This window comes from Megalopta genalis, chromosome 2 (genome assembly GCF_051020955.1).
Source record: "Megalopta genalis isolate 19385.01 chromosome 2, iyMegGena1_principal, whole genome shotgun sequence".
NCBI lineage: Eukaryota > Metazoa > Arthropoda > Insecta > Hymenoptera > Halictidae > Megalopta > Megalopta genalis.
Genome location: NC_135014.1, coordinates 26,155,850 through 26,177,393, shown reverse-complemented (window position 1 = coordinate 26,177,393; position 21,544 = coordinate 26,155,850). Strand labels below are relative to the sequence as shown.

General features: G+C 31.1%; 5 protein-coding genes across 12 annotated transcripts; 1 reads left to right on the top strand and 4 right to left on the bottom strand.

Annotated features, from left to right (window-relative positions):
• Positions 1-551: 551 nt before the first annotated feature.
• On the bottom strand, positions 552-3,971 carry LOC117229754 (mitochondrial import inner membrane translocase subunit TIM44). Of its 2 annotated transcripts, XM_033486503.2 has the most exons (8): positions 3,844-3,971; positions 3,655-3,731; positions 2,986-3,150; positions 2,677-2,922; positions 2,396-2,600; positions 2,162-2,310; positions 1,728-2,091; positions 552-1,604 (listed from the first exon to the last, which is right to left on the bottom strand). In XM_033486503.2, the coding sequence occupies exons 2-8, from the start codon at positions 3,655-3,657 to the stop codon at positions 1,357-1,359; spliced, it is 1,380 nt and encodes a 459-aa protein (XP_033342394.1). In that variant the 5' UTR covers positions 3,658-3,731; positions 3,844-3,971; the 3' UTR covers positions 552-1,356. The 2 variants fall into 2 exon arrangements, with proteins under 2 accessions (XP_033342394.1, XP_033342395.1); XM_033486504.2 differs by lacking the exons at positions 3,655-3,731; positions 3,844-3,971 and adding an exon at positions 3,272-3,428.
• On the bottom strand, positions 3,817-5,670 carry LOC117229755 (uncharacterized). The gene is made up of 2 exons (XM_033486505.2): positions 5,164-5,670; positions 3,817-5,057 (listed from the first exon to the last, which is right to left on the bottom strand). The coding sequence occupies exons 1-2, from the start codon at positions 5,367-5,369 to the stop codon at positions 3,962-3,964; spliced, it is 1,302 nt and encodes a 433-aa protein (XP_033342396.2). The 5' UTR covers positions 5,370-5,670; the 3' UTR covers positions 3,817-3,961.
• Positions 5,671-6,232: 562 nt separating this feature from the next.
• On the bottom strand, positions 6,233-9,560 carry mmy (UDP-N-acetylglucosamine pyrophosphorylase mmy). Its single transcript, XM_033486502.2, has 3 exons — positions 7,737-9,560; positions 7,261-7,657; positions 6,233-7,183 (listed from the first exon to the last, which is right to left on the bottom strand). The coding sequence occupies exons 1-3, from the start codon at positions 8,213-8,215 to the stop codon at positions 6,647-6,649; spliced, it is 1,413 nt and encodes a 470-aa protein (XP_033342393.2). The 5' UTR covers positions 8,216-9,560; the 3' UTR covers positions 6,233-6,646.
• An 875-nt stretch (positions 9,561-10,435) lies between these two features.
• Positions 10,436-14,164, top strand: Arf51F (ADP-ribosylation factor 6). 5 transcript variants are annotated; one of them, XM_076518904.1, is made up of 5 exons: positions 10,436-10,660; positions 11,267-11,391; positions 11,495-11,598; positions 11,679-11,877; positions 11,975-14,164. In XM_076518904.1, the coding sequence occupies exons 2-5, from the start codon at positions 11,361-11,363 to the stop codon at positions 12,115-12,117; spliced, it is 477 nt and encodes a 158-aa protein (XP_076375019.1). In that variant the 5' UTR covers positions 10,436-10,660; positions 11,267-11,360; the 3' UTR covers positions 12,118-14,164. The 5 variants fall into 5 exon arrangements, with proteins under 5 accessions (XP_076375019.1, XP_033342398.1, XP_076375021.1 ...); XM_033486507.2 differs by having other exon boundaries at positions 10,437-10,660; positions 11,267-11,378; XM_076518906.1 differs by lacking the exon at positions 10,436-10,660 and adding an exon at positions 10,688-10,810.
• A 2,039-nt stretch (positions 14,165-16,203) lies between these two features.
• Positions 16,204-21,170, bottom strand: Vps50 (vacuolar protein sorting 50). 3 transcript variants are annotated; one of them, XM_033487172.2, is made up of 11 exons: positions 20,932-21,170; positions 20,827-20,861; positions 20,529-20,743; positions 19,801-20,316; positions 19,034-19,716; positions 18,572-18,950; positions 18,159-18,449; positions 17,602-18,072; positions 17,337-17,458; positions 17,067-17,256; positions 16,204-16,989 (listed from the first exon to the last, which is right to left on the bottom strand). In XM_033487172.2, exons 3-11 carry the CDS (start codon positions 20,571-20,573, stop codon positions 16,879-16,881), a joined length of 2,808 nt encoding a protein of 935 aa, XP_033343063.2. In that variant the 5' UTR covers positions 20,574-20,743; positions 20,827-20,861; positions 20,932-21,170; the 3' UTR covers positions 16,204-16,878. The 3 variants fall into 3 exon arrangements, with proteins under 3 accessions (XP_033343063.2, XP_076375005.1, XP_033343062.2); XM_076518890.1 differs by lacking the exon at positions 19,801-20,316 and having other exon boundaries at positions 20,827-21,167; XM_033487171.2 differs by lacking the exons at positions 20,827-20,861; positions 20,932-21,170 and having other exon boundaries at positions 20,529-20,811.
• Positions 21,171-21,544: the final 374 nt, after the last annotated feature.

Here is a 21,544-nt window from a genome sequence, read left to right as displayed (position 1 = left end):
TATTTCTACGATAATCGATTTCGATAAAATTTTCAGCATGTGTATTGAATTATCGAGATCCATAAAATTTATTGTTTAAGTTTTCATTATAAGCTTAGAAAAAATAGTTGAAAAATCATTATTTACTTACTTTTTCTGTCATATCAATCAATTATAAATTTTGTAAAGTTGTTAATCGCTATCTAGTAATCAGCATAACATCTCAAAAAAGTTCAAGTCATTTGGTTAAATTTTAATAAAGTCATTACATTTGAATTGATCTTAACATACTTTCTGGCATAACTGTATATATATATGCATACACGTATAAACACATACATACATAGTATATTTGCACCTTGTTTTATTAATTTTCGAAATGATTAAATAAAATTACTTAATGATACCTTGTTATCAGTTTGTAGTTTTTATTGTTAGATTACTCTTGAGATCCTTTTTTTTCACATACAATGAACAAACAAAAAAGAAGAAACAGTTTGTATTTTAAGTTTTATATTAAGACTCTTTATTGTAGCTCTAAAGCGAATAATTTTGTTCTATATATTACAATATTTAAAAATAATTGATAGTTTTATTAAGTTATATCTATTGGTACTGTACAGTCTAATGTTATAACATGAACTTGCATGTATGTACACTTATACATAATACATTCTATCATTTGACTTTTAATGCTTAATACAGGGTATTGTGTAATCATAAAATCTTTGCAAATATTTCATTTCATTGAGTATCTAACATAAAAAGTTAACGGCGAAAGTAATATTTTACATTGTATGTAAACTATTACTTGTTCTATTTCTTAACATTTTAGTAACAAGATTTGTGTATATACAGGAAGCATCACACTGATATTTTCAGTTTTTACATGCATTTGACCACATATCGTATTGAAATAAACTAAATTGTTAATCGATTCGGAATCCTAATATACAAGAACTATTGAAACTTAAAAAAATGATCTTAAATAGCAATATACATTTTTTAACGCAACTACGAATCAAAATACTATTTAAATACATTGAACAAATAGTCAATTATTTTTCCTTCTCAATACATTTTATGGTACATTTTAAGTTACTTTTGTTTCCTATTTGTATGTACCGATCAAACCAATTTGCGGTCTTTATAAAATTTATATAACTAAATTTCCTAATAAAATTATAGAAAATAACATCCATCGTCGACGCATTAATGAGCATGTTATTCTATCTAGCAACCCTAGATAGAATTAGTATAATTCAATTTAAACGAATGAAGAAACATGTGACAATTTTCACTTATTCTCTCGTCACTTGTATTCGTGTTCGCGTTAATTGTTTAAAGTTTTAACTAGATCCACACATAAGTTGTACATTATACGAATTGCTCTGAACTAGTAGCACTAAGATCAAGTAAACGCCATGCAGCTTTTGGATTAAGTTCTGTAGGATCACGACATAGTACCCAAACATAGTTGACGCGCATTACTTTCTCAGGATCACCTTCTACAACTTTGTTCTTGACATCTCTCACACACATAATTTGTTGGCACTGAAAGCTAATCATTAAAACTGGACCTTGCTCCATTACCTTACCCATTACTAAATCTATGTTATTTATATCTGAAATTAAGCAAATTTTATAATATAATATAACATCGCAGATATATAATAATAACAAAATAATAATAATATAACATCGCAGAAAAAAGAACAAGTAATGGTTTTTAAAACAAAGAAACATACCTAGGATTTTACTGTCTAAATGATATCTCAATTTTTCTGCTTGCTTCAAAGGTTGAGCTATTAAATTGTATGGAGCTTCATGACACCAATCTTTTAAAATTTCAAGATTCCCCTGTATCATAGCTTCAAGAATATTTGGTATAATATCTGTTTCGCAATCTCTTAAAAATTGTACTCTGTCAAAATTGGGGTCCAATTTACAAATTTCTGTCAATGTTTCTGAAAGTTCTGTTTTTTGAAACAGTCCACCCATTATATCTGTAACTTTATCTGTCAATAGTCTGGAAGCACGAATTACAGGATTATCTGATTCTTCATATTTCAGTTTCCAATCCAGTACTTTATTCACATATGGATTTTTATCCTTCAAAAAATATAATTATCTGATAAGAGTACTAATTGTTATTTGATATTTAGTACACTAAAATGCGTACCTTAAAATTTTGCCATGATTGGTAAAATTTTGAGTCTTTATGTAATTCAACTCCCATAGCTTCCATATTTGGTGAAACACATTTATCATCTTCAACACGTATAATATCTTTTCGTTTTCTTAACTTTTTAGGTGGAACATAAACTCTTCCTACAATTATCATTAAAATAAGAAAAATTACGTTCTCACGCATTTACATATTCGATTGTTAAGACTAAATACATTTATTCAATACCACGCATTCCTTGATGATCCAATTCTTCTCTTACAGCTTCTGCTGTTTGTGATATTGTTTGGAACGCGCTCGTTTTTCCTAAAGCTTGGCTTTTTTCTGTGATAGTTTCTGCTGCTCCTTTAGCAGACTTTGATATTTCTTCACCTAATTGTCCAGCTTTCTTACCTAATTCAGTTTTACTTGCTTCCTCAAGAACTTCTTGTACCTACATGGTACAAGTAAAATTTATGCAACGTTTAAACAATTCCTACCAATACAGAAAAGAATAACTGGTTCCACACCTTTTCTTTCAAAGAACCTAGTTTTTCTTTTAAAGCCTCTGAACCTTTACTGGCTTCGGATTCAACAGCTTGAAATTTTTGTCTTGCTGATCGTAATGCTTCAGATTGTTCGAGCTTTTCTGCTTCTTCTCTAAATTTTTTTAAGGACTCCTTCATTTCCTTATTCTTTTGCATCTCCTGCTTGATATTCTCGAAAAATTGAGAAAAGAAGCTCGGTCTCCTTGCAGGGTTTGAATATAATCGAACCTAGACAAATAATCATTAACTGCATGTAACTATTCATTTTACAATGTTTAAAATAAGACTCACCGATAAATCTCGAGCATTTGTGGTTCGACATAATTGTGACTGCAGCAATGTATTATAACTACGTATGACCAAATTATCCGTGGAGCCATTTCCAAACTTCTTCTTAGATTGTGCCGAACGTGTGGCTCCAATCAGACTGGCCCTACACATTGCAAGATTCTGAAACTGAAATAAAAAATATTATTCAAACATGTATTTCTGCTTAATTTAAATATATGTGTTATATAATTTTCACGATTTTTTTTATATGAACGGAATAAGAGTAGTTTCTCATAGAATTTACTACCATTGCTTTTCAATAATACATATTCATGACAAAGTATTAATCTCTGCATAAACTATGAGTAATGTACTCATAATTATTAATATTATATGGTAATACATTTTCTTAATTTGTGACTATTTAACTGATTAAAGTGTAAAATGAAAATAAAAAATATTTTGGCTATTACGAAATCTTTGAATTACATGATGTAATGACATGAGAACAGTGTGCATTATGTTGTAGCAAAGAACATAACCTCATGCAATGCATGAAAAAACGACCGGTTTCCAAAAAAGAAAATACTGAATTTATATTTAACAGGAAAGATAATGAATAAGAACATGTAATTTTTATTTTTACGGGACTAACAAGTAAATGTTCAGTTAGTAATTGATATCATTTACCATTTTACGACTGATTTATCTGTGACGGCATTAAAAATCTTCATAAACCATACCATGTACTACTTTAGGAAGGACATCTGTCGACAAAAATTGTAACATGCTAAGACACGCAAGCAATAAAGTTATTTTTATTTTTATAATAAATAAAAAATATAATTCATATAAACTCTCATAATAAAATGTATTTACTTGCTTTCTCATCAAAATAGTTTACTTTAAATGTACAGTTCAAAATGTTAGCACAGAAGATACCATAATTACAACTCCACAAAATTTTATTTTTTTAATATATGATTAAATATACATATTATGATTTTAATCCCGGTACTCTGTACAGAAATGCTCCATCAGCATCGTAATAACAATCCTTAACTCTGTACGTCATACCATGTTTCCATACGTTTTTAGGAATTTTTATAGGTTTCACATATTCAAATTCTGTATCTATATCTGTTTTCCATTCCTTTACATAAGTATCTATACTGTTACTGCGTTCTGTATTTACTATATTTGCTACTTCAGTCTGAATTTCATTTTCTTTAACTGTTGGTACATTCTTTGTTGGAACTACATTTTCTTTATTTTCTTGTTCTACAAAGCTGCTAGATTTATTAGACTTTGCATCTTCTAAATTAGTTGATTCCACATATTTTCTATACGTTTGCAATAATGTTATGCTTTCTTCTGGGGACGTGTTATACAATTGTTTCAATTGTACTTTGATAAATTCGTCGAAAGTTAATATCTTCTTAACTGCAATAGACTTTGGTTTATCGGTCTTTGTACAGTCAGAGTTGTTTACCCATGTAATAGACTTTTCTGCATCATTCTTCTCTTTAGGATACAATGTTTGTTCACTTTTATTTATTTCATTTTTAGTAGAAATCAATTTCTGATTGTGAAAATGAATTTCTGATTGTTTTTGATTGTTTGAAATTTCTGATTGTTTCTCGTTTACATCTTTTAGGATGCTTGAAAATGTTGAACTTTTTGGCTTTGGAAATTCCATTTTTAGAGACCCAAACATTTCTTTTAATACCTCCCTATCAGGTATAGCGATTTTTCTGTCTTTGAATTTCATTAAATGTTCACGTAGAACAGGATTTACTACTAGTTTACCAGTTTTAAAATTCTTCCAATTCTTGACAACTCCAGTGTCATATTTAATAATGCTATCTAGTGATTTAGGTATCCATTTTGCCTTTAAAACACTTCTGATTGTTTCAGGTAAGGCTGGAAAACTCATACTTAATTTTTCCGGTGTCCATTCCATTGGGTCACTTTGGTGCAATTTTTGTATTTGATCTTTTTCCATGAATGTAAGGAATTTTGGTTCCACTTCTTTAAAATACTTCCTTTTAACGATACGTTGTTTCAATTCCTCTTTAGACATTTGCAATTCTCTAGTAACATATAAATAACTGTCATTAATCTTTTTTTGGACAAATGAAACAATTTAAAATGTAAATATGAAATACATTATGTTTATTATGATTCTTGAATATATACCTTTGGTGCATTGTATATGAATTCCCTACGTCCATAAAGTCAGATGTGTATGCATCTAAATCTTCAACATTAGTTTCTTCTGTATCATCTGGTAATTGTGATATTTTCTCTAATCTAAGTCGTCCTCGAATGCCAGCAGTTCCAGAAGCAGGTTTGGAACTGTATAATCTTATTAACTGAAAAGCTAATATCCTAATGCTGTTCATTTTAAGCCTACTTTCTTCTCGTTTTCTGTTTTTATTATTTACACAGATTTTTATAAGTATACACAGTATCTAATTCCTAACAATATTACAAAACATTAGCACTGTTATACTTATGTATGTATTTATTGTGAACGAGAAAACATAAATGTATTGGCGATAAAAATGTGTAATTATTTATAATATGTATTTATAAATAATTATTATATTTCAACAACTGTATATTGTGATATTTTTTCTATTATTAATAACGTGTGTGATCCAACAATATTCGTAGCGCCATCTGATACCTTATGATATATACCTCGTTTGTGCTTCTACTTTCTAGATATCCATAGTATGTATACATATAAACCACGTACAGGTAGCGATAGTAACACATATGTACATATGTATATATATATATATATATATATATATATATATATATATATTGTAGCATATGTTGATAATGTAAATTTTTATATTATCAAATCTGTTAGTTTTCTATATTATCGATAATTTTAATATTGATTAGTTATTAAATTATATTAATAAAGTTTTCGCCACATTGTCACTATTGATTCAACTTTTTATTTTAACTTGCCCATGAGTTTCATTTAAAACATTATCATCGTTATAAAACAGTATAGAATAAATCTTCAAAGTATCACCATAAATATCTAAAAAGGTCTAATTTATTTATTAAATAATATAGTTTTAGTACACAATATTGAAATACAAAAATATTTAAATTAAATTAAAGTTATAAGTGTGTATTTAAATATCATAATTAATTAGTTTATTTTTTATACTCCACAATATCAACACAGAGGATTTTTAAAAGGGAAACTAAATTTTAGAGTAATCAGGAGTTTTTCTGACTGTTAGTATCTTCAATTTCTTCTTTTATTGTATTTATGTGATGTTTATACAGTTTTTATAAATGCATTTTGTTGGAACGTATAAATGTTGCCATACCCATGTATGAATGAATATACCTATAACATCAATATAATATTTATAATACAATTTAAATTCTATAATTAATTTATTCCATGTCAATATGTACACGACTATATATGTATATGAGTGGGTATATCTATCCTAATGCTCTTATATGTATATCACTGGGATAAAGTTTTTATAGAATCATTAAAAATGTATGCTGTTTAAACTTTATTATTAAAGCATGGAATATTAAGCAATGTATCTATATTATGGATTATGAGTTTATAATTGTATATAAAAATATGTACTGTTGTTGTTGATATAAAAAGTTTTAGCGATATCTGGTTGTGCTACTCCAAAACACAAGGACCTTCGAATGATTGACCTTTAACGTGATTTAGATTTTCTCCAGCATAAGATAACAAAGGAGATACTTCTATATCGTTTGTTACACTTATTGCTCCTGCATTTAGCAACCACTTTCTATGAAGTTCGAGCAAATCATTACGAGCAGTACTTGGACAATCTTGACCACTCGAATCAGCATTTTTAAGAGGACTAAAGTCTTCCTGGCGATTACCCTCCCAAACTGCTAGACGTTCTGCAAATTTGAATACGTCGAACACAAATTTTTCTATTTTAATACCATTTGGAGCTGTAGGACTTTGTTTCTGTCCATTTCCATCTACATATGGAATCTTCTTTTTGGCAATATGCAGTTGCATCTCTTTTTCATAGTTGTCGCCAATCGCAGACAAAAAATCTACAGTAAAGTAGTGGTTACATATGTTTGCAGCATTATAAACCAACGTTCCATTGTTGTAACGTAATTCAGTTGTTTCTTTTGAAATTTCACTGTACTCAACAACCTGGTAACTATCGTCTACCTAAAACAACGATAATAATATAACAAATGTTTTCACTAATAGTATCTGATAAACAATTGTGAAAATTATCAACATACTTTACACACAACTCCTACCGCTTCGCTTGGCGATGATTTTTCTATCACCTTGACTCCACAATCCGTATACGATGATAAACAATATCCTAAGAAGATAGGATCGGCTACCTTTATCAGGATGTTATCTACCGAATGAACGTGGACACTGCGTATTCCGCGTTGTAACATATCATCTAATATTCCTTGGACTTTTAGTGCTCGATACAATCCTCCATTACCATCTGGTGCTTTTGAGATTTTATGTTTCTCATTTAAAATGATTTTTCCCTCAAAAGTGAAACACGGCATCATGCCCTGCTTGAAGGCCTTCACATTATTCTCTTTTAAGTTGAAATAATTATGTTCACGCAGAAACTCAAGAGTAGTGTCATGAGTGGCTTCGCTGGTTAATATGTACCTGATGAAAGAGAATAATTATTAGTTGACTTATATCTTATTAACATTGCATTAACACATACATATTTTTTTATATATACCAAGTAATCTCTCCTCGTTGTCCATATTCTGCCTCTGCTATATTTTCCAAACGAATGATTCTTTCTGCTTGCAATTGAAAGAGAGTTTTACCAGAGGGTAATCCAACATCATACATCCCTTTAGGGTAAGAAACTCCTAATCGAGTACCTTGACCCCCTGCCATTAACACCACTGCTACTTTACCATTTGCAATTTCTTGCAGCCCTAATTTCTCATATATTTTTATTTGTTCTCCATTTGTTGTCTTAACAGAGCCAATTCTTTCCTTAGGAATAGGGGACACCTTATCATCCAATGAACCTCTTTGCATAGAAGAGGAAACATGCATAGCTCTCTCGTAACACAGAGTGACTTCCTCAAGATTCAATTCCGTTATGTCTTGGCGAAGTTCGTCTCTTTCCTTCTCTGATAATTGGTCCCAAAATTGTAACAGATGTTCTTGGCCAAAAGCGGCAAGATTTCGCCGTAAAACTTCCATGTCTGCGTTTGTTTCTCAATTTGACAGTACTACAACCACGTTCCCGGCGAAGTGTCAACTTATCGTAATAGCGTTATCAGGAACTTTATCGGCAAGCTTTGCGATACGTGTTCGCGTTACAGTTTTATAACGGTACATCGGAGAGAGTGTGCTTAAGACGCCTGGAGCAACAGGTATCTCGTCGGGTCTGGTAACCTATCCCAACTCATAGATGCGATGTGTCTAAAACGTGTCAAGCAACAGGTGTCTTGTCAAGGCCACAGAATAAGTATTCTGTGTCCAGATTGGTAACCTATCCCAATTCATAGGTAGAGAGGGGTAGCATCACTTTCACGATTCCACGTAGCAAGTTGATATTTCTTTTATTAGCCCCTCTTGCCCTTCCAATGTTTTCAACGATTTTCCATCTACCTTCCAACATACATGTACATATGTACTTTACTGTTACAATAGCGCATCGTTGATTGTAACACATCCTTGAATTTTATTCTTTTTTCGATCTATCAGTCGTATCAGTCAATAGAAGATGCAAAGGCCGTAACCTTTGTCCTACACAATTCTTATTAGATACCTACTTCTATGATCATCTATACATGTAGACAGCAAACTATTTACTTACATACATACATACATACATACATATGTACGTACGTACATAATACTTTTGCAAGAACAATCTCGATTTATCGACGATAGCGATAGATGAGACTGAAAAGTGAAAGGCGAGGCAATGCAATACGTCCTTGCATTCCACTTATGCGAAACGAAAATATATATTCAACAGCATGACAAGTACAGGAACATTACCAAAAAAGTTAGAAAATCAAAATTTGTGAATGTTTTATATCACACTAGAATATTTTCTTATGTATAATTAGTCGCAATCTGTGACATTTAATTTAATTGACCAACAATGTTCAACTCTATCGATACATATTTTCTCTATGTACACATTTTTGAGTATGCAGTCAATACGAACAACTGTACATATATGTATATACATATGTATGTAGCAATTTTGTCCCAGAGCATATAGAAGCGAAAGTATACATGTACATCAAAGGCAAATGAGGCAAAAAATTTAAGCCCTTTGCTTGGCCGTTGATTGTTCGTTTACGGATATTGAAAAATAGGAGATTGTTAAAATACATTCACACTACACATTCTCCTTCAACCCCCGCCTACTCGTGCTGTTTGTACATACATATATCGCATATGTATGCATGTACACATTCTTTGCCTCTATGCTGCGTGCTTTTTATCCCCACCATTTCATTACGCATCTAACTACGCGCAGCAGACATATCAGAAAGAAAAAAAACAATGAACAAGAGAGATAGAACAAAAGCACGCGGGCTCACGTCATGCTATGTTCTTTCTCTCGTTTGGCGCTAACTATGTACATACAATGTATGTATGGACATGTAATCTCTCATTGACTGCAGCCACGAAGGCAGCACTGTCGCAGCAGCGAATTGTCAGCCAATCAGGGTACAGGAATTCTTTTACTTGCCTCTTGTATATGTATATACTGCACAATCTGCAGCCTGTATTGTGTTGTATGTATAATATGTATCCATATATATCGTAAACTATATAACTGACCGTGTGTTGTTACCTGATGCTACCTTATCCTAATAAATAATATTTTTGTACATACAATATAATATAACAATCTAATACAAGTATGTAACATACGATGCAATATGTACTTTCACTGTATGTATTTAATTAACATAATAAGAATTTTATTAATGTATTATCGCATGACTATGTATATCTATATATGTATATACATACAAACGCTATACGCAATATCGCAGTTTCTATGCATGTCCGACAGGCTACGTCAATCATTTTCTCTTGAAATTGAAGTTTTCCTACAAATATGTATTATATCTTCTAATATGTTGTTCTTTAAGCATTAACTTAATTCGTATTATAAATTACTATCATATTCAGATACCCCCATGCAAACTGATAACTTAAGACCAAAGAGATTACGGTGATAAAATTGTGTCGTAAAAATCTCTCTCGATGTGATTGTTTTTTAGTATTAGGCAATACGCTAACAAAGCTTTGCTAGCATTTTTTTTTTACACGGCCAAGTATATAAATAAAATAAGTTGTACCGCTATAAGTTGACACGTGATGTAAAATTTAAAATATATCGCCAATTAAGGGTTAGTAATAGATCGCGACATACGGTGGCGCTCGAAAATTCTCTGTTAGAGCTCAATGCAATACAGACGTGATCTCAATATTTCGTTTAAGTTACACGCGCGTTTGCCTGTGACTTACGAAGAGACATCATGTTGTACGTGGCCAAATAACATTTCTTACGATGCCGCGGCAATACTACGGCTGTAATAATAAGTTACGTGTAGCGGTGTGATATGTTTACACGTTCATGATACAGTACTCGCCCGTCGTAAATGTATTTCAGTGAGTTACATGTACAGCCACTTCTTATTATACACCTCCAGTTCCAGCGTATTGCTGACATGTAGGATTTCTTTAAAAAAAAAAATATTCGTCATCAATTGTCATGCAAGTTACACGACCGATTGCTGTATTTATCGCGACGACTGCTCGGTATTGTTTCGTAGGCCATTCTTTCCGCTCCTACAAATTCATGAAATTTTTAACCGTGTATCTCCGATTATATTACGATTATGCCACGAATTTATTTTCTCTTCTATTACTTCGTCAATATTTATTATTTCAATGTTATATACGTTCGCTATAGGTTAGGAAAAACGTCCTTGAGTTCTAGAGATATTTTAACGTTGTATTATTCATTAAAATGTTGTTCTTATTTGAAAGTATCAAAACTAACGTAGAGGTTAACAATCTGTAGAATTTTGTATTTCCACTACATTATTTGTTTCCGACTGGAATACAGTATCATTGCTATTTCTCCAAGGATCTCCATATAGTATATTGGAGTAATTTTCAAATCAAAAACAAGATTGGGTCTTGCTCTATCTCTCAAGTATCATGCTCTTTTTATGAAAAGTTTTATCTAATGCTAAAATTTGTTTAACTTAGGTGCCAGGTGCTTAAGAAGCAGCTGGCAAGATGGGAAAATTGTTGTCAAAGATCTTTGGCAACAAGGAAATGCGAATTCTTATGTTAGGATTGGATGCTGCTGGGAAAACTAGTATCCTTTATATGTATTCTTTTATTTGTATAGGATTTATAAACAAAAAACATAACAATTTGTAGTAAAGCAATGCTACATTTTATGCTAATGTTATTTTCTTAATTATATATTAGCGATATTATATAAACTTAAACTAGGACAGTCTGTAACAACTATACCAACTGTAGGATTCAATGTAGAAACAGTTACCTATAAGAATGTTAAGTTCAATGTTTGGGTTAGTAGTATCTAATTTATCATATATGTCAACAGTGCTATACATACCAGTTTTTACAAGGTATTCATTTTGGTTTTCAGGACGTCGGTGGTCAAGATAAAATACGTCCATTATGGCGTCATTACTACACAGGAACACAGGGACTTATTTTTGTAGTAGACTGTGCAGATAGAGATCGTATCGACGAAGCGCGTCAAGAACTTCATCGAATTATAAACGATAGAGAAATGCGAGATGCTATAATTTTAATTTTTGCGAATAAGCAAGATCTTCCTGATGGTGAGCATTATTATTTGTAAACATAATATTTTGAGGCCATTGTCGATAGAGGCCAATATTTTGAGGCCAAATGTATTGTCTCTATTATAATTTTTAGCAATGAAACCACACGAAATACAGGAGAAGTTGGGTTTAACTAGGATACGAGACAGGAATTGGTATGTTCAACCATCATGTGCCACAACAGGGGATGGGCTTTACGAAGGTCTTACATGGTTGACTAGTAATCATAAATTATGAGCAAATATTTATTTTTCATCGATTAGTCGCATACCAAGAATGTACGTTTGCTTTGTTTTTTCACTTTTTATTTATCATGTAGAGGCTCTGTAACGCAACTGACAATGATCGCTATGATCCATAAGAGAGAAGAAATCACTTTTACCATACAATTGCAAATACAAGACATCCATTATTATCGAATGGTGCGTTTCAGTAATATTAATGCTATATAAATAGAAATTTATCAAAGTACCAAAAGATATAGACTTTGTTACTAACTGTTTACTGAAGTCCATGAAAATAGTTATTACATTATTAGGTTAACATGTTCATCATTTTATCATAATTTAAATGTATGTATATGCGCGTGCGTATCGCATTATGTTACTAATTGTAAGGGAACATGAAAAATATGTACCTATTGTGGTACATTAGGGATTGCATTTAAAGAAAAGAAAAATATCTTTGCAACTAAAAGTAATTGTTTATGCAATAATCGATTGAAATTTTCATTCTTGAAATTGATATTCAATTGGTTATTGTTGATGCTACGTAATCCGTATCATGTAATATTCATATGTATAATCTCATCGATATATGTAAGTAATCCTTTGAAGAACTTACACTAACGGTTCGATATAACACCAGAATATTACTCACTGATAAAACTTTGTTACTATTCAGATGCATCAGAGTATTTTGATGATTTCGTTTGTATCTCTTTTAGTGTGATTGTCTTCCATTTCTGTCAGGACTTAACGCATATCGGATGGTTTTCATTTTCAAACTCCTTTATGTACGGTTTCGTGTGTATTTCATCGTCATGTTTTATTGAAATTTATTATAATACATCTAGACACACATACACATATAGAGTGGTGAAGTTGTTCTGTACGCACAAAAAATGAGCCGCAAGATTTAATACTATACGACAGTTCCAATCTGTTACTATTACAAGCTCAAAACGGAAAAACTAAGAAGGAAGGAAATTAAGAACAATGTTACTAATGTAACAGCATTAAATTTGCCAATATTTTTTACCAGTTAAGCAATTAAATAATGCAGAATTAGGATTAGGTCTCAAGAGAAAGAATCAGTACATGTTTACTGCAAGTCTCGTTTTCTTTTTTTTTTGAAATAGTAATCTCTAGAATAAGATGATGAACGTAATATTTATCGACATTTATCGATTTTAGTTAATTCGACAAAAGAAAGAACTTCGTCGACATTTAAATTCCATTTTTTATCGGGTTACGAATTTCATACTTGCATAACAAAATACCACTAAAAACTGAATGATAGCGGTGTGTTACTATTTGAATGAATTGCTATATCGATATTTTAATTTGCATTCCACGATTATATTAAGGTATTAGGATTTTAACAAATTGTATTACTTCATATAAAATATCAGCAATGGTATTCAGATATATAAGTTTGTCGGATTCTTTTTCTTGGCATCCGTACCAACTAATATTTCATCCTGATATAATTGAAATAGAGTACTGCCGATGAATGCGGGTAATTTTGACTTACAGTGTATCTTTTGACAAATTCATTTTGAAAGAAATCGGTAACGGTATTATGGCAGAGTAGATGTGTCATGTCATTCTTGATGGTACAATGATAAGAAGAACCGGCTTCTCAAAGGTTACAGCTGGGGCAGGTCAGTACTATAATAGTACAGTACCTGGCAATCGCAGGGTTTGTGAGAATTAATAATATTCACCTTGCGATCAATGAAAACTAAATAACTGATATTTATGGCCATGGGCAGGCTTTGGAAAAGCAGTAACGTACTATTTGCTAGGCACGTTCATCAGTATTGAACAGTGTCCTATGGGTATACATGCTTATACCGCATCATTACCATCAATTTTGTGTTCATACGAAAGAAATTAGTATGTCATTTTCTTCGTTTGTTTTAATTATAAGCAAAAAGAACAGGATATTTGTAGCAGAAGTAGTTTTGTTTAAGACTAGTTGTTGTTAAAAAAAATACTTGTTCCACTATACAAAATGATCAGCAGATTTTGGCAATAAACTTCATTCGAACGAACTAAAATATTTGTAATTGTTTTATATCTGACACTAACAAAATTAAATGTGAAATATGCATGACATAACTTTCAATGGATAGCAATTTTTATTCTTAAAATACTAATATAACTATGTAATAACATGTTACTCTATGCTAGAAAATACTTTATTCCATGTAGCTATTACCAAGAATTACTAAATCTTCATACAATGCAAAACTGATTGTTATTTGCATTGTTTACGTTGAACAATTGAATTTCATTTGCAACTGTCATAAATATTTACTCTTTCTGCATAAACATATTTCGTAAGAAATTTTTGAATCTTTAAAGCTTGATTATACAATTTTTATAAGCGAACAATATTCACAAATTTTTCGTAATAAGTATTTTTGGTAATTTTAATATGAATAAGGAAACAAATTTTTTTTAATAGCAATATATTTAATCATTCTCGTCAATATGAAATAACTAAAACATTTATTATCAAACTGTTGAGTGTATTGAAAACAGAAAAAAAGAGAAGAGTAGGTGCATACAAATTCCATAATTGTATTACAGCATACAACTTAACATAGTATTAATATGTAGCATTGGCGAACATATTTATTGTCAAAATAAGCATTTAGTATCATATTTACTGTTCTAGTGGTATCATATGTATTCTCCCTATTTTAAAAGTATTCATTTCAACAAGAGCCATTTAACATTTCAGACCTCGGTATAAAACGGTTTATACAAATCTTGTTCCATACACATATAATTTAATCTTTCAAACAAAAAAAGCACATAGGCTAAGAGAGGGTAAGTGTATTTTTGTCAATAGCAAATATTACTTGATTGACGATAACGATCCTTAAAGTTCAATATTGGAAAATGTTGATCTTTACTATTAGCCAGAGAATTCTCCATGCACCGATATTCTAAAGTAGGAAACAAAAAATCTATTTAGTCATACTAGAATGATGCATAGTTAGAAAATGCACAGGTTTTACATGTGAAAGAAGACAATTCCCCTGCAACTATTTACATTGCTTCACAAGAGTTAATTACAGGCATAAAATATAAACATCATTATTTTATATAAATTTTCCAGATGTAAAAGGTTGTTAATTAAAACGAAAACGGATGTGTAACTTGTCATATTATTGCCTGAACGTTAAAACAGTTTTGTGAGCACTCTATACAGGTGCAATAGAATTTTTTGGTTTTTAGTACAAGTAAAATATACAAAAATTATAATACCATAGTTAGCATTATAAGACAAATAATAATAATTTCTACAAAATTCGAAACCGATGAATTTGAAGAACGTATATGTACTTGTATATTATTATTATTATTATTATCTTCATAATCATCACTATTATTATTATTATTATTATTATTAATTGTACAATAAGGACATCTTTAAATTATAAGTATGTCTTCGCGTAAATGCGGAATAATGTATTCGAACAAAATATTTGTAATTGCACTTGATATTTATAAATCTTTTTAAAAAATATATTACAAAATTCTCGCAGATATCCAATTAATATTTTGTACTTAATTTGTAACGTGGATGATCACATAAATATAGGAATAACAAACTGTGGTTTTCATTTGATCTACAAATTACGACCAGAGGAGAGAAACAATAAACAATGATAATTTTCGAATTCGTCGGTGTTGCAACTATTACAAGAAATAATATATAATATCATGTACAAGTGCGATTCGTAAATACATAGCAACATTTTAGAAAGTGAATTTATACACTGAAACGAATTAAAAAATATTATACGAGTATTAATTGATAATTATACACGAGTAAACACGACATTTTTTTATCAATTTTAATGTTGTTTAGGCATCTATTGAAATAAATACTTTAAAGTATTGTTGTGTATTTTAGAATCATCTTGTGTATTTGAAAAATTACTTTGAATCGTAAGTGTATATTATTTATGTGAAGAAATTTCCAAAATTAAAATGAATATAAATTAAATGATTAATATCATTAAGGAAACGCGATTCATGTTCAAGATGCTTTTCCAATAACAAAATTGTCGTTAACGACTGGTTTCCAATTTAAAGGTGCTTATATATTTTACTCAAAAGTCATGTTAATACTGTGATAAATTGTATACCTCTTCTATTATACAGAGTGAAAAATACATGATTGTATGAATTTGTTTATATATAATATAATAGTATCGTAAGAATCCAATTATAGTTATACATTCCGATATGAGTTTCGTTCTGTTACTGACATTACTTAAGATATTTAACACTACATATTTTTGTAATATCAGAATCTCAAATTTGTGTTCGTATCACATTTTTCTTAAATTTTACGAACTCATTTTCATCAGATCTATTATAGGTCATTGTCAGTGGACCCAAGTTTCGAGTACTGCAAGAAAGTAATTCTCATGAAAATTGGAAAAATGCTGGCTTGACTCAGCTTTTCGCGTTACAATATAATATGTTCCTCGACTATCTTCGACTATCCTCGACTATTTACACGGAATAGTTTCTTTTAGAAATCGCATATAAACTTTATTTTACATCGAACATAAAAACATCCTAGTAATTTCAATTTAAGTATCAGATCTGATTTCAAAAGGAAAATGAAAAAGAAATAAAGAGAAGGGCTCGTATCTATGGATTGAGTACTTCCTTTGTAAGAATTCATCTTTCAGACAATTCCTATTTCGACATAATCTTGATATATATTATAATGTATAGCTTGATGCTATCTACCGGGTCGTTGTTCTTCTACTAAACCTATTAATCGTTGCTGAGTTTTCTTATTTTTTTGACAAGCCGAACAAATTAATCCGATTAAATGCTTGCCAGAATATTCCTATAGAAGAAAAGCACAGAATGATGCATGTATTTACATAGAATTGATTTAAAAAGTATTAGTATCCTGCGAATTACCTTATGCTCTTTTATCCACTGTTCTAAAGTTTCTTCTGGAAGATAATAAGCTGTAATGTACAACTCAACGTATTCTCGGTGCGGCATTGGTCTCAAAGATGTTAAAGTCTCGAACTTTGATTTCAGTTGCGTGAAGTCGAGTATCATCAATCCTCTTCCTCCGTTTGAACACTTTTTGGCGCTAGAAAAACTGTGGCAAACCGAGTATGTAACAAAGGTTAACAGAGGATTATGAAACTAAAAAATTGATACAGAAGCAGAATCGCATACCCTTCTACCAAAGTGTGGGTTATAAGGTGGGCAACGTTTTCCCAAACGGCATTATAAACATCATTCGACAAAGGAATACAACTTCCAATATTCTTTAGCCTTTCGTTTAGAACGGATATTTCCTACAAGTGGAATATAAAATATGTCTTTATACGATATAAATATCAAATATCAATAGATCCGTAAATCGCTGTTTTTATTCATGAAATAAACTATAATCATATCGTTGAAGAGTTTGGAACGTTTACGTTTTTGGGACATGTACCTGAAGTAATTCGTCAATATAACCGCTGTGTTGAGACATTACACCTGCCACCTCCCAATTAACTTTATTCATTAAATTTAAAATGTTTGTCATATCGAGCGCTTGCGATACTACCGCCATGTAAACAGGTTTTCTCAAGTCCGTCATCGATGCTATCGTTTGCATATAAAATCGATGAAGGAATCCACGTTGTGGGCTAGATGGTATAAGATGTTCTAAATATGGTTTCAAATCTTCGTACTGTTGCCCTAGAAATATTAAAGATTCCACTGCTACTATACGCTCGGTCAAACCATATAATTTCTCTGGTTGTGTCAAATTTACGATGGAAGGGAGCTGCGGTTGTCGTACTTTGTGGGAATTCATTTTAACGTTATCGTCGGTATTGTTCTCGCAAATGATTAAATCTTCTTTAATTCTTGCCAATGATGATTTTAATTTAGGAGTATACAACGAATCGGCACTTATCACCTGAAAGAAATTAACGTAATTCCTTTGCAATCACTCTTTAATAGCTTTCACGTTCATTCACTATAGTATGTATAAAATCAACTTACAAGGTCCGAAGCGAAAAACAAATGTACCGTGTAGAAGCACAGCTCATAAAATTGTATCATACTCTGTATAACGGTAACTGCAATTGAACGTAGGAGCCTAGACATTTGTAAATATTTTACGCAAACACGTAATATATTTAGAGTAGTATTCGTAATCATAGGTCCCAATTGTTTCAATTTACATCTTCTCTTATTTATCTTAACGTAATCTGAATCGTCGACATATTCGTGCTTCAATTCATCTGGGATGTCATCATCGGATTCATCAGAAAAGTACGCAGGTGGATTTTCCTAAGTATTGCATATTGTTTTATTCATTGTTCTATCATATACCATAATTACTGTATATGTATATGTTACTTTCATAAAACAAAAGAAACAAAACGGAAAGAAAAAGAACAATTCCATAATACCTCATTGTTTAATAAAATATCTTCATCCATAGTATCATCCAGACCTATAGAAAACGGAGACACGCCTCCTTCCAAAAATTTTTGCACCCTTTCTATGCCTAATAGATTATCGTTCTCATTAACAGCAGAGTTATCTAAATTGTTCCATACTTTACAAATATTCAGCGCCGGTTTTAAACTTTTGAATTCCTGTAATTGTGTTGTCACAAAGTTTGACTTAACAGGACACAATTCCCATCCATCGTTTTCTAAAAACATTATAAGTTCGTCTAGTCTTGACGCATGGTAGTGAGAAAAGTATGATAACGATTGTTTTCTTATAGATTCTTGTAAATTTTCGGACTTAAAGCCACATAACTCTTCTCCAATTTCCATTAATCTGTAAGTAGATTTTTGCAATTGTAACATTACATGGGCCAACATAATTTTGTGAAATAAATCACAACTACCAAATAGTCTTACCTATTAACTATGCCTAGAACTCGAACAAATTGTTCAAATTTAATGTAAGTTAAGTCAGCATTCATTAAAAATATTGATATTTTCATTTCAACGTCGTGCCATATGCGAATCATACTGGTTCCTAATTTACATTTCACATATTCTTTACTAAAAGTTTCCTCTAAATCTGTAACATCAGGATCGAACTTGACCTTACTCTGTTGCTTATTATGCCAATTTACTACCAAATAGTAGGAGCTCAATATTGTCCACAGTGATTTACATAGTTCTGTTAAACAAATTATACATTTTTCACGAGGTACTGATTGGCAAAGTTGTTTATATTGCTTCTTTGTGTCTCCGCCCGCATACGAATGAACAGTCGCAAAAGCGGTATTGTGAATCGCAGCTGTAAAATGCATATGTAGCTGGTCCATTGCGGACTGAGTTTTTCCTAATAAAGCATAAGCTTCTTGAACAGACGTATATATTTCTACATCGAATTGCATGCAGATTTTTGAAAGTGTAACATCCAATGCTTCTTCTGCTTGTTCTAATATATCTTGTAATTTTCCATGTAAAGCAGCGATACAGTGAAAATGTTTATACGTTTGGGCAGCGCTCTGGCATTCTAGAAGCAACGATATTGCCCTAGGATAATTCTTCTCATCCAAAAGTTCCTGTAGTCGATCTCCTGTACGTTGCTGAAAAATATTACATCGATTATATTTATATTTTTGTCGAATCAATGCTTGGAATTAGGCAAAACCGGAAAGAGAAAAACTAACTAATGTTTTTATAGTATTTAAATTATTTAATAGTTCTTCCACAATTTGTCGTTTTTGATAATTTGCTAGTATTCCTAAGCTAGCTGTTGTAAATTGTTTCTCTGCTAATTGTAAGTCTGCTCTTCCCATTTTACAGATCTCCAACACATCTTGTAATTGTTCTTGTATCAATAAAATTTTGTCAAACTCTTTCTTACAAGTATTCTGTTTCTTTAAAATGAGCTGTAAAACTTTCTTCGATACAACCTGATGTTGCTGTTTAAGTTTCTTATAACTCTTCTCTATCTCTTTGGATTGCAATACTTTTGGTAATTTTTCTAATTCATGTCTACAAGAATCAAAATTATGATTTTCATTAAAATAAATTTCTTCTATAGATTCCAATATTTCTTCATCAGGAATGGGTTCACTTTCTGTCGATTGATCGGCTTCCAAGTGTATATCATCTAATTTCTGTGACTCCGGGGGATTGAGTAGGTCAGAATGTAATCCCATAAGCGGAACCTTGGCTACATTCTAAACAACGATCAAAAGCAATCATAAACCACACTGAAGTAATTGAATAAATATTCTTTTAACTTCCTTAAAACTAAACCGAGTTTTCCTCGTAAAATTTAACCTATAATGTTTCAATAAAGTGAAAACACATTACACATTGTATACACGGCTCTTACGAATTGTCGGGCGACGTTGAATCGCGAAAACTTTAACGTAATTATCATTCTCACCTGTTTATTGATAAGACCAAAGAATTTAAATTTTAGATCCTCCATACTGTTGGTTTCTTTAAAACTCAAGCCAACACATTTTCATCTATTTACTTGATTCCTTGGCGTTTGGGTCGATGAAAATGTCATAGCAGGTAACACTATCATTATTTTTTACCAGTTATTTAATTGGTAAAAAACACTCCATGTCGATACCGCGGAAAACTTGTCAAACGCTACGCAAAACCAAATACAAACATGTATGTATGTCAATATTTCTCTCAGGTTATGTACGATGTACGATAGTATATGTACGTACGTATACATAATTACCGCGGAAGTTCAGGCTCGTATCTAAAACGTATGTCAAATTTTTAGACGTTGCTACATCTTAAAGTACATACATACAATTCGTAATTAATACCAGAAAACGATTGTAATACCAACAAATGCATTGACGACGAACACGATAGGCACCAGTGTATGAACAAAATAATTAGAATAAAACATAAAAAATAGGAGCATTTAAAAGAGTTTCATTCCATAGAATCATACCAGTAAAACAAACAACACGTTTCATATTGGCTTTCAATGTGCATCGCGTTTTTTAAAATTAACGAAACATTTCTTAGTTGCGCAACGTAGGCTCAAGATCCCTCAATGAAGAAATTTAATATGTACTCGTGTGAAATACGTTAAACTACCGTGTCATATTAAACTTTCCTTATGGCTGAATTATTTCTAAAGGACAACGAAGAGTATATACCTTCGAAGTACCTTTGATTTAAAAATCTTAATCAAATTTTTCATAAGATATATGTAGATGCATGCACACATTTCATATGTTGCTAATTCTATTATTACATAACATTGCAACAAAGGGTATTGAGCAATACCTATATCGATCAAAACCGATCGTGTATGCGATTAATAGTACGTGTACACATAGATATACATATTGTGTAGTGTGTTATATAATAATCGATGCTTAAAGAAAGAACATGATGTTCGTAGAAGGGTTGGTCTTTGCGCGAATC